Source organism: Trichosurus vulpecula, chromosome 1 (genome assembly GCF_011100635.1).
Source record: "Trichosurus vulpecula isolate mTriVul1 chromosome 1, mTriVul1.pri, whole genome shotgun sequence".
Classification (NCBI taxonomy): Eukaryota; Metazoa; Chordata; class Mammalia; order Diprotodontia; family Phalangeridae; genus Trichosurus; species Trichosurus vulpecula.
The window spans coordinates 497016603-497029949 of record NC_050573.1 but is presented as its reverse complement, the minus strand read 5'-3'; the positions used below and the strand labels follow the sequence as shown (position 1 = coordinate 497029949).

Below are 13347 nucleotides of genomic sequence, written 5' to 3'. Positions count from 1 at the left end.
GTTGGCCATTGGACTAGATTTTTTCTCCCTTCAGTGTCTGGGAATAAGTTTCCTCACACTAAGGAGTTCATTAGATGTTTACTCACTCATCATATCAGCATAATAACTCACCTTTATATACTACTTACATTAAGGTTTACAAAATCCTTCCCCACGACCACCTTCTGAAATATGTAGTAGAAATATTTGTCACCCTCTATTGAATGAGGAGACAGAAGCTTAGAGGAGTTAGACTTGTTAGTGGTCATGTAGCTGGTATATAGGAGCCCATATGGAAACCGAAGTCTCTTGCGCTTCATGTTCATCATTATCTTTCTTGTTGAACATATGTCCCTCCTCAGATTGAATGGTTTTTGTTTTTTTAAGATCTAAAAAATCACTTTCCTGACCATTTCTTTTCCCAATCTTACTCTCATGAGTGATCTTGAATGGTTCCTTTATTTTTATCTTTCAAAGGAGTGATGATGCATCAGTCCACACCTCTCAGGAGCTGGTTGCCCTTTTTTGAATAGTAGGCAAGTAAAAGCAAATAGAGCTACTTTTTGTTTACTTTTACCAATCTGATTAAACTCCCCAGATGAAAAAGTTTATTTATTTTGCACCATTTGCACTCATTACAGTTTAGGTTTTTTCTTTATCCACATGCAGTTTGTAACACTGGAAATATTAGGGGACCATCTTGGAGCTGGTACTCCATCTTTTCGTCATGGTGTTAGATTTCTTATTAACCAAAGAGGCTTAGCTTCTAATCCTTAGAAGTAGCCATATTTCTGATGATTACTATTTCCTTATCACTTACAGAATTTTAAGACTTTAAAGATGGTCAGGTTCAGTCAGTCTTCTTTGTTCAGGAGATACCGGTGTCTGCTTTATTGTTCTTGCCTTTTCCTTCTTTCTCTTACTATTACCAGTCCTTTTAACAATGTATTTTTCTATTAACTTAAAGGCAGGTCTGTTTAATATTGCTGCTTCTTGAAAAGCCTTCCAGGGTGAGGAGTTGAAGCTAATAGATAATGGATCAGATTAGGGATGTTTAGAGTACACTGTACAGTAGCAGCAGCTAATCTCAGCTAATAAGGGACTGTGTTTCTGACTCCTCTGGACCTTTCTTTTCAACCCATTCATTGTTTGGCATGCCCTTCTTCACACTTTCTTCTTCACCTTCAATATTTCAAATCATTTTACCCAGTGAAAGAAATTCTGAATTCCTTATATAAAGTATTTGATTCTTTCATCTTTCCAACCCACTGTTACTTAATTTGTCATCTTCATGGACTCTTTTTTTCCTGGTTTTTACAAAATTAAAGACTTACCACCTCTACAGGGTTGAGCAGTAGATATATAAATATTAACACCACGAACTGTAGCTAGAACCCGAATCTCGACTTCCATTTTCACACTGGATTCATTATTACCACTTTCTTTGTCTGCCCATTGGGAGGTGGGGTGGGAAAGGGATCTGTTCCTACAGGTTGATTTCTTTTTGATGAGTTAACTTTTACATTGGATATGCAGTATTTAACTGAATTTCTAAGGTGGGGGATTCTTTGTGATGTTTTAATCAGAGCCCCAAATCAGATTATGCTAGCTCATCCTTTGGAAGGTGAAAAAGAAAATATTTAATCAGATTTTCCTGATTTTAACACTTGTCAATATCAGCTTTAATTGTACGAATAGTTACGACTGACCATTCTCTCACATTTCTAGGACCTATCTGTTGAGTGTAATCTCGCTGCTTAATGAGCCCAACACTTTCTCTCCAGCCAACGTGGACGCTTCAGTCATGTTCAGGAAGTGGAGGGACAGTAAAGGAAAAGATAAAGAATATGCTGAAATCATTAGGTAAGATCATATGTTTGTGTTCTTATCGTTCAAGGCTAAAATTAGTCAGAAGACTGGACGCTTAACAAGGATTTCCTCTTGAGTATCATGAATTTGGGATAGAGATGACATACATCATTAGACTGGGCTCTAGAGGAAGATGATGATGATGATAGCTGACATTTGTACAATGTCTACACTGTCCTGAGCACTTTGTAATCATCTCATTGATCTTTACGGCAACACTGGGAGATAGATGCAGTTATAATTATTCTGATGGTACAGATGAGGAAACTGAGACAACAGGTAAGTGATTTTCCCAGGGTCACACAGTTTATAAATGTCTGAGGTTGGATTTGAATTCAGGTCTCCACAAGATTAAATGGATTACATTTCAACTCTCATTCCAGATGTCTTACAGCTGAGATACTCATTAGAGAGCTCTTGGAAGTTTTATTTCTTCTTCATCACCTCCCCTATTGCTAAGTAACTGACTTTATTTTATCTCCTTTAGCAATTGGTCTGTTTGCATACCTGAATCACTTTAGCAGATTGTCAGCATCTTCATTCCTTCATTTATAAAAAGAAAAAAAATAGTTGTCCTATGATCACAATTGAGGGTTCATCCTTACAACCTGTTGGTTTGTTTTTTAAATAGTAAAGTAATTAAAACACCAAAGAAGTGTGTAAGCAAAGAATTTCAGAGCCATTGTCCATCCATCCTGATACACTGTGAGAGAGGTACAGAAGCATATGTGGAAGGTTACAGTCATGTGTAAGCCTTTAAAATATGTGTACTTTTATTGTCAGCCTGAACAAATCTTTGGGGTAATGAGTTGAATAAATGGGCTTCCTATTGTATATTTCTTTCACAGCATAGGGAAAGAACTCAGACCAGGCATCAGGAGACTGGGATCTCAGTCCCAGCTCTGCCATAATTAATCAGTGTAACCTTGTTCAAGTCATTTAATGTAAAATAAGAGAGCTGAGCTGAACGATCTCATTCTTTCTAGTTTTAAAATTATGTGATTTCAAGTTATGCAGAGCTTCAGGGGATATTCTGCTGTATTTATATTCTAGAATTTGAAGAGTAAATCTATTCACTCAATTTGTGCATTTAACAGTTCTATAAACTTCAATCACATTTTTCTCCAAGTCTTCAAACTTTGCAGCCATAAGAACCCACTGCTAGTGCAGCCTCCACTAACAGGCCCTACTTTGGTTTTTCCTCCTTTACACTTACCTGCACGTCAGTTATCTTATACTTGAGGGGCAGTAACAAGAAGTGTCGGTTTTCTAAATAACTTTGCCCCATCATTTTCTACAGGGGTAGGCCCTTTCAGTACACCTCTTGATGTTCTCTTGGGTTTTTTGTGTGACAGCAGCACATCTTATTGCTTGGAGGAGGTAACGAACCACAATTCACTGTCAGTACCAGCAGCAAACATTGACTGTGCACTGCTTTTTCAGAGCACTGTGCAGGTGTTCCAGATAAATTTTTTGCCCTTTGAGCATATATATGTATATATAAACAAACAATGGAATGAAAGGGATGAAGAATTGCATAATATGACTTATTTGGGGGTGGGGTAGTTAGACTGCAAATAAGGCCCCTACCTTATTTAAGATTCCTGCTCTATACTACAAATGCTACAGGAATTCAGAGATGAGAATAATTCCTGAGGGAAAGGGCAGTCAACAAATGCTCCAAAAAGAGGTGGCACTTGAGCTGGGCTAGGAGGGAAAAAAAAAGGTAAGACTCTTAGGTGATCAGGAAGAGTATTTCTGATGGGGCAGGGTTGGGAAGAGGAGACCGCATGATGAAAGATGTGGAGGTAGTGGCAGTGTGTTCAATAAATAATGATAGGTCACGTTGATAGGAAAAGCAATTCATTTATTTAATGGAGGACCAATTAGGCGGATATGTGCCAGATTTTGAAGGATCTTGAATGCTAAATAAAGGTATTTGGATCTTATTCTGTAGGTGAGGAATGAGGAACCCCTGAAAGACTTGGTCCCTTTCTGAGGGCATATGATAGCTTGGAGTCCATCATCCTGTAAGAATCCTCACATGATTTCTTTCCTTAAGTATGTAATTTACATTTAGCTTTGTTGAAACTCATCTGCTGCTTTTCTGTTCCCTCACATCAAAGACCTCTCAGTAGTTTATCCCTATCACCTTGATGTTTATTCTCAGAAAAGGTTAATCTCCACACACTTAGTGCTTTTATTCTGGCATCATTCTTCCCTGGGGATCCTAACTTTATATTTCTTTACCTAGAGGAGTATCTATTTGCCCATATTCTGTTTTGTGTCTCTAAGTCAAGTTAGTTCTCTGTCAAAGTTTCCCTTCTTCTATACTCAGATTGTAACAATTCCTTTGATTTTAATCTCTGAAAATGATGATTTTGTTTTAAAAACTACTCAGGGCATATTAAAATAAATCTTCCTTAGGGTTTCAGTGAAGTAAAAGGAGCTCTTGAATATTACTTTATAAAGAATGTCCTAAATCTAGTCTTCACTCTCTGCCCATTTAATTAAGTTCAAGAGAAATTGTTATGTTCCTGTTCCGTGCTAGGTGCTGGGATCATAATGCACACATTGGGGAAATAAGTAGGGTTGGTGGTGGCAAAGCCAGCCTGGGTGTGTTTGCTTGATCTGCTGGTTGGAGCTTTCTGAATTGGTACCTTTGGAAAGTACCATGTGGGGGGAGCTTGGAGGCCCATCTCATTCTTTCGGGGAATGGAAGTGCATACAAACATCAGCTTAAGGCAGAGACAGACCCAATATGTACTATTTTTCTTTCTCTTCCTTTCAGGAAACAAGTTTGGCTACTAAGGCTGAAGCAGAAAGGATGGAGTGAAGGTCCCACTACACTGGCTGAATATTGCATCAAAACTAAAGTGCCTTCCAATGACAACAGTGCGGATTTACTTTATGACGACTTGTACGACGATGATATTGATGATGAAGATGAGGAGGAAGAAGATGCCGACTGTTATGATGATGATGATTCTGGGAATGAGGAGTCGTGACCTGCCCCTCTGTGCCCCCTGTACTGCCCAGCCATCTCAGGCCAAAGGGAAGCAGCGGTAACTCAGCAGTCCAGTGGCAAAAACCATACACAGGGGGTGGGGAAAACAAATGTGTCTACTGCTGTCTCCTGTTGTGTGGATCTCAGTTTGCTCCTTTTTATGGACCTCTCACTGGAGAGGAAGTAACCCTCCACAGAATGTCTGAATTCTTGCATTCTTTATCCTTCCATCACTGTATTACGATTCCTTTTTAAACAAAACCCGAACTCCCTTCTCACTTCATCTCTACAAAGTGTTCACAGAGAAACACGTTTGGTCTGTGTTTAGATTCTGAAGAATTAAATACAGTCTCTCATCAAGACGTTTAATGTATTTAAAGCTGGGAACCCACCAGAAGTTGGGTCTTTGGGAGTTCAACAGTGCTGCATATACTCTGGTAGCAAAATAAAAACCGGAAAACAAAACAAAAAACAACCCACAAAACCTTTTAAAAAAAAAAAAAGAAGCAAATTTGCCAGGTTCTAGCTGCTCCATTCTGACATAGCGTGTGCACACTGCGTTCACCTTGTGGTGGTAAATTTTGTTTTCCTCCCTTTTTTAAGGTGTGAGGCAGATGGTGTGAGCAGCTGTGTGCTGAGCTTGAGGAGATGTGTCACTGAAAGGCCAGTGCGACTTTTCAGCCATCTCTGAAACAATCTTAATATTGAGACCTCAGCTATACTGGGGTGGAGAGAAAATCAGATTTAAAAAAATTGATTAGGATCTAATGCCTGAATAATATTCATACTTTACATAGACTGAGCACATCGGTTGCTATTTATTTTTTAAGGCAGGGGTTTTTGTGGGATTTTTTTTGGTGGTGAGAAGGAAGGTTAAAAAAAAAATCACTATGCCATTGTGAAGATGCTGCTGGGGGGGAAAAGAACTCCTGGTGATGGCCACCACCAGGAGGGGAAATAGATTTAAAACAAGTCCTTCCCCACAGGGAACAATCTTATGCTACCTGGTGGTCTGTGTTTTGGGTCTTTCAAGTAGCCGGTGTTATTCAGCCAGTATTAGTCCCAGGAGCATGTCCAGTGTTCTGGTTTTGGTATATCATTAAGCTACTACACCCTATAGTGATAAATGTGGATGTGAGTGAGTAGTGACTGTTACTGCTTTCTTCATTGAATGTAATCTGAACTGATAAAAATTTCTTCTTGTTAACCTCCTTTGTCATAGTAAAAGTCCTGCACTGATGGGTGCCTGGCTGGATAGCTCCAGAGGCAGATTTGAATGCCCTAAGGGAGAGGGTGGGCCCTGGGAGGGAAGACCTTACTTAGGTGCAGGCAGTAGATGAGCCATGTGGAGTCTGTGTCTGACTTGAAACACCACCTACAGTACAGTTCCCTTCTCTCTTTTAGGGGAAATTTGTGGGAAAGTAGGGAATTCCCATGATAAACTTTGTTCTGGAAATCACTGCTTTTAATTTTTCCAGGCCTAACCCCAGGAGGTGGGTCCTGGCAGCGTTTGACAACTAGGGATTTCAGATTTGAGAGTTTCTGTCAGAGTAAAGGTTCATGGTTTCTTTCCATAGCAGGGGGAGGGGAGGCAGTGAGGAGACCCCTAGAATGTCAAAGTTTTCACACACTAAGTGTTGGGAATAAAGGGAGCATGACCACAGTCCTATCTTGGATGCATCAGCTTCATTAGTTCTTTTACTTGGCACTACCCTTTTGGAATGTTCTTCAGCAAGAAATCCTAGCTGCATCCCAGGGATCCTGTAGTGGCTAGGGATTAAGAGTTAATAATGCACTCTTACTTAACTTCCCTTCCTTTTGATCTCAGGGTTTCATTAGCTCTTCAATTTCTTGCTTTTTTGCCTAGCCTGGGCTAAATCATCTTTGGTCCTAAAACCAGCAAGATGCTGGTTCTGTCTCCTGGGGGAGTGGGTTGGGGACAAGTCCTTTTTAAACAGAAATTGAGGATTATTTGCCTGGGACCCTAAGCCAGCACTTGCTGCTAGCCACCCCTCATTAAACATCCTTCTAATGCTGGGCTTTTAACTCCCGTGTTAATGACCTAAGGATGACTTCAGGGACCCCTAATTTATCTTAACCTGTCCCTGTGACATCCACCAGTGTCCAGCAGCAAGAGTCAAAAGTAGCCTAGTTTTGTTTCTAATAGATCCCTTGCTGCTGAGACGTCTCCTACAAGCCAGTCTCGGCTCCTTTTTATTTCAGTTGCTGCTGAGCCCCGGCTGAGGCTGTATCCATCTTCCTAAGATCTATCAGCCTCCATTGCGTGTTGACTCAGGGAGCCAAAGATGGAAGGTAGAGAATGTAGGGTGAGCTTCTGGCTTAGCCTTATGGTGGGTTACTTAGTGAGTGTGTGGCTACTATCTATTAAGATTGTGTTCAAGAAACATATCTGGGGTGTAATAGCTTTTAAAAAACTGTAGGCATTTGTAAGACAGTCTGACTCTGTGAACCTAGTGTATACATCCCAGGGACTTCTGAGAATACGTCTAATTAACGTAACTGGCGTTGGTAGCAGCCTATGCTATCTGTGGGGAAGTGGCCAAGTGTGGGCCATGTTTTCTATTTCCCTTTTGTGGAGGTTAAGGGGAGGTGATTCAAGGGCCAGAGGTTCAGGCCAGATCATTGTGACAGTAGCTGTACCAATGACTCGGTTTGAAATGAGGATGGCTGCATCTTTCAGGATCTGCTTCCCTTTGTACTAGGAGAGACCGACCTTTATGATCTCCAGTGACTTGTATATTCAGGCTTGGTGGTAGAAGATGCATTATCATGATTCTTTGTTGGTCCCCCTGCCCCCTCCTCTGCTTTATTTGAAAAACATTTCCAGTTTTTCCACCATTTGACTAATCTTTTCCTCTGTTACACCCAAGTGTCATTTACTTGTTTACTTGCTGGTTTCTGTTGTTTTGGAGACACACAAGCAAAGTAAGGCTATAAAAAGATCTAAGAAATTGAGGGGAAAAAGTTTACCTTAACTAGAACATTCTTGCTTTTCTTACCCCATCCTCCTTCCCATCCTGATGAACAAGGTTTACATTTATTATTAAAACACGATTCAGATGCAACTTTCAACTGTTCTGAAACCAGCAGGATGCACTAGACTTCTTAGTAATTTTCATAGCTGAAATTCTAGATGTTTTCCCTTTTTTCTTCAGTATTATAATTTACCGGAAAGGATTAACTGATGCATTTTGTGTTGTCCTCCTCATTAGTAGTTTATTTTTGTCTTTTCTGCACACCTGTCTACTAATAAAATGTGAAATAAAATATAACACCTGTATTGTTACTTCCCCATGGAATGATCCGCTTTTTTCCCCGTGGGTTAAAATATTTTAAAGTTCTCAATATCTCATTGTTTTCTTCCGAGTCTGTGCACTGGGTGTTTGCTGTAAAGTTACTTCATGGAATGTTGGTGTGTCACTCTCACTTCCTAGAGAATCCTCCCTTGCCTCCGAGCTAAGGGTGAGCCCAAGCAACAGATACAACTGCCTGGGAATCACCAGACCGTGACATGTTTCAAACTACTTAATTGGTATTTCAAGGGAATAGTTTTGCTTTCTTTTCCACTACCTTTCCCTTCTTCATAGCTATTAAAGCTAATGGGCATGTCCTGGAAATAGCTGGAGTCAGAAATATTTATTATGAAATTAAGAACTATTAAGAAACTAAGACATTGGTGTTGCTGGGGGGTGGGGGTGGGGTAGGGGTGGTAGTTGAGGATGTAACATTGGTGTTTGCTATTCTGGTGTATAATTTGTTCACTGGCTCCAACAGTGAATGTACCTGTCAATAAATTGTGGGTTTGGATGAGGAAGAGGCACTAATTCTGTTACAAGAGTTATGTTTTAAATATTGCATGTTATTTCCCTTACCCCTGATATTAGCCATGGCAAGCATGGACAGCATCTCATGGCAAACGCTTTCCAAAAGTTTACCCCTTAAATTTTTTTTTTGGCCGCCTCTTGCCCACTCCAGTATACAAGAACCTTCTGAAAGCAAAGCTAAGCTAAGATAGAGAGGCAGAATTTGTCAGTTGCCTTGGGCAGGATTCAGACCATTGGATTCTGCAAGTGAGGCAGCATATCCACTCTCATTTCTCTTATTAGTGATTCTACCCATCAACCAAGAAGCTTCCCAAATAGTTTGGAGAGGGCACCATAGGTTTGGGAATCTTAGTGAAACTAAACCCAGAACTTAATTAGCCACTGTTTTAAGAGGGAATTAGGCTGAGATCATGATGGGCTAATCTTACCTCACATGGGCAGCACACTCATTCCTCCAGGAAGATAGACTCAGGAAGCTGTGTTCAGATGAATTTTTAAGATAATTCAGAATAAAAAGGAATATTTTCTTTATAACAACAAGTTAACACTTATATTCTAGGAACACATATGGCCCCTGGAACATTAATCTGCCTCATTTTCTTCTTTCCACTGTTTGTTTTTTAGAACTCTATTGAGCAACCACGTTGTTTTTAATTTCAGCACTTTTGTCCTTCTTAGTACCTATACTCCTGGCAAGTTTCTGTTGCCTTTCTACACCAGACCTCAGCTAATTTCAGATACTGTTCTCTGTGGCTTTTGCCAGATTAACCTTGACCCCACCCAAAGGTCATTCCTTATCTACCAAGCAGTATGGAGGTCTACATTTAAGTTGTACTGAAGCAATTCCAAACTAAGGCAAAGCTCTCTTTTCCTAGGGCTTCTAAATCTTTCAAGTCTCTCTGAACTTATATTAAACCAGCAGGAAAGGGAAGAAAAGGAGGAATAATTCTGGTCACCTTGCTACTGCCCCCAGCCTTACTTAGTTCATCAAATTTTTCCTTCCATTACATTAGCTTAAGTCCAAAATGAACCAGGATTTAGGTTCACATTTTGAGTAAATAGATGTCTGGTTTATTACAATAATTGTTGGGTAATAAGTAGGACTGGCTTTTACGTTTATATGTCTGGTATTAAACCATGCCTTACATCTCATTACACTACAAATGCTAATTAAGGCGTTAATGCTTTGCTCCATAGGATGTTAAGCTATCAGCCATACAACCTCATTCCCCTCATGCAAGCCACCATGTTTTTCTTTTTTAAAAACTACTTTTATTCCACATCCTCCTGGTCAAAAATTGTTTAAGGTGAGGAAAGAACCCAGACCAAATGTCACACCAGATATGAGCTACTTCTAAGTTGACTTCAGCTACCAGAGGCAATCACTGCTGGCTACGATCACCTTCTATATAACTTGTCTTTTCATTTGTCTATAGGGAAGCCATAGGAAGCATGCCAGCATTTGTTTTGACCTGAAGCTCTCACCATACTAGACCTGACAGACATGGGCTTCTGTGGTGACCTCAGAAACAACAGAAAAACCCATGGCCTCAAAGTATGTCTATCACCCTAGTCAAACTGCCTGAAATTCTATCTTTTGCATCTTATTTCTGCAGGTTAAATACTGCATAATTCAGGCTCATTTCAAGCAAGGCAGGAACAGCTTGCACGTGAAGAATTCAAAATTTTGTTCAGATCAAATATTAGGACTTTCTTGAAATATTTGTACTTCATTTTCTCAGTCCAATTTTTAAAAAGAGTAGTTTTTGTATTTCAAAATTACTCCTTTAAGTACTTTATGTATTTGAAAACATTGAGAAAAAGGGTCCATGGCACAAAAAATGGTTAAGCCCCTATCTTGTCCAACCTATGCTACAAATGAATTAAGTTATGAGGCTCCTAACTTTAATTACCCTACTGCCAGATCAGTCTTGATCTAAGAACTGAGATGAAAATACAATTCAGAATTGGTTAGATGTCCAGACTCAGTGGTCGTTGATGGTTGATTTCAACATGGTAGCATATAGTGGAGTTTGCTTGTTCCTATAATTTTTTTTTAAATCAATGAGTTGGAGAAAAGGATAGATGATATATACTCATCAGTTCCATGGATGAAAAGAAACATACTGGGTGACAGGATCCAAAATGATCTTGATAACAGGCTTGGTATTGGGATGAACCCAATAAAATAAAATTTAGTAAATGTAGAGTTTTATATATCTTTTGGTGCCAAATCTTCAGCTTCACATAGGATGAGGGGAGGCATGCATGGTTAGTTCACCGTACATTTTCTGCACTTGATTCTTGCTCCAACTTAGCAGTGTCATTTGGCACACAAAACCACAAATGAAATCTTGGGCTGCACTGAGAAACAGAGGCAGTGGCATATTCTCTTGGTATAGGGAAGCTGATGGTCCCACTGTGTGGATGCCACAGGTTAAGACACTGATAAGCCTTAGAATATCAGAAACGCAACAATAGGTTGGTGAACGTACTTGAAGTCATGCTAAGATCAGCTGAAAGAACTTGCCATGAAGACCAGAGCAGACAAAGACTTGGGAGACAGCTGTCAAGTATTTGAAGGGCCTCCATGAGGATTAGATTTGTTCTGTTCATCCCTAGTGGGCAGATCCAGAAGAAACATGGGAAAGTTGCAAATGGGCTAATTGAGGTTACCTAGTTTGTGGAGGTCTTCAAGCAGAGGCTGTGCTACCAGTATGTGGAGATTGCTTTTTGGTATGGGTTAGATTACCTCCATAGATGGCTGCTTAAGTTCTTAACAATTCTCAATTGTTTTGTGACTTAAATTGTATTTTATGATTCCTCCAGTTGGTTTTGTTTTCCTTCCTGAATGTTTTATTAGCACTTACTTAAAATTTAACATTTAAGCTTTTTGACCATTTTGTAGTACCTAAGCATTTGGACTATCTCCACACAAATAATCCTACTCATATGCATTCTGTGAACCACTGTGATTCCACACCTTTAGCAACTACCCCAATATCTCATGCCTTGCCTCTATCATCTTTCCTAAACACTACTGTCAAATTTTCATAATGCATCAAGAAAGGTACTGGGGAAGTGGGGTGCCTTCTCCCCATTCTGGCTTCATTCACTTTAAATATGAAGCAAAGGTAGCACGGCTTTTCCTGACATCAATTCCTGAAGGAATCCCCTTTCTTCTGGTGCCATCTCACTTCAAAATTCTTCAAATTTTCCCCTTCTTATGTGCCCTTCACAAATATCCCGTTTGGAGGGCCTAAAAGACAGTAGTTTCTCACCTTGAGGTTTGTTGTCCTCGAGGCAAGGCGACGCAGGTTGAGAATAGGAGCTAACTGGAGTGGACCCTGTTTGGTTCACAGAGATTGTTTTGGGTAAACTGGCCCCATCTGCTGAAGTTTTCCTCTTTCAATGGAATAGAAAATGGAGCATTTTCAGCTCATCCAACCCTGGGATACAAATAAAGGAATGCCTCCTGTCGTGAGGTGGAGTTGATATGGGAGTGAGAATACCAAACTCAGAGAAGAACCTTCTCTTCTTAGATTCTCTCATTCAGACTTCAGTTCTGTGCCACCTGACCCAAATTACAACATCTAGAAGACATTTGTACTCTCAGAACTTTATTATGTGGAGTTTGGGCTAAAAGAAATGAAACTTCTGAAACAGTCACCCAATTGGTGCAGGACAGTAGGAACAAAGCCTGTGTTCCTCTTGGGTTGGAGGGGGCTTGTTTTCTTTTGGGAGGGTGGGGGAGTAGTTGGCCCTACTTTGTGGGCATTGGCCAGGCATAGGAGTGGGAACAGAGGACAGTTTCAGAAACTTTTATGGCCTGAGGCCCTGATGGTAAAAAAAAAAAAAAAAAGTTCTTGGAGGGTAGGGCCTCCCTACACAGACACATGGCCCATGTCCGATTTCACCTTAGGGAGGGGTTTGGACACTTCTGCTGTCATCCGGCCAGAGTGAACGCCAACAGGCTGGGGGAAGAGACGGGATGGGACAAGTGACAGAATGGTTTAAAAAAAAGTAACAGCAAAACCAACATAGGGAACAAAAACTCAATGGCATGGAAGGGGAGGAGGAGAATGGGAAGAGAGAGAGAGAGAGAGAGAGAGAGAGAGAGGGGGAGAGAGAGAGAGAGAGAGAGAGAGAGAGAGAGAGAGAGAGAGAGAGAGAGAGAGAGAGAGAGAGAGAGAGAGAGAGAGAGAGAGAGAGAGAACACCTTGATTCTTCATGTGTACCAGGCCCTTCCAAACCTGAACTGCCTTGGCTGAGGGCCCCTTCCCTTTCCCACCTCCTCCCACTCCCCTCCCATGCCCCTGTCAAGAGCCAGTGGGACAGAGTGGAAGCCCAGAGAGTTGGGGTCACAGGGGAAGGGGAGGATCCTCTTTCCCGACGGAGAGCACACACAGCTGCAGGCTGTAGACACCACAAGTATGTAGGCTTCTATGACATTTACAAATACATACATAAATATATTACATACAACAGTGAATCAGGGGCAGGCAGATGCTCCCCCCAGACGGACTCTTGGCTGAGACAGTTACTGTTTCTCCGTAAGTACTCTTCTAATAAAATGCCGGTCTCCAAGAATGGGTCTCTGTGTGTTGGTTCTCCTCTCAGGTCCAGTATCTTCCCCCTCCCCCCAGG

At 40.7% G+C, this 13347-nt stretch overlaps 1 protein-coding gene across 1 annotated transcript in view; it reads left to right on the top strand.

The window, feature by feature from the left end:
* The window catches only part of UBE2R2 (ubiquitin conjugating enzyme E2 R2), a 132400-nt gene extending 124238 nt beyond the window's left edge, over positions 1 to 8162 (top strand). The window contains 2 exon segments of the mRNA XM_036739165.1: positions 1708 to 1842; positions 4640 to 8162. Coding sequence (XP_036595060.1) covers positions 1708 to 1842; positions 4640 to 4856 — 352 coding nt within the window. The 3' untranslated portion in view covers positions 4857 to 8162.
* The last annotated feature ends 5185 nt before the right edge of the window (positions 8163 to 13347 follow it).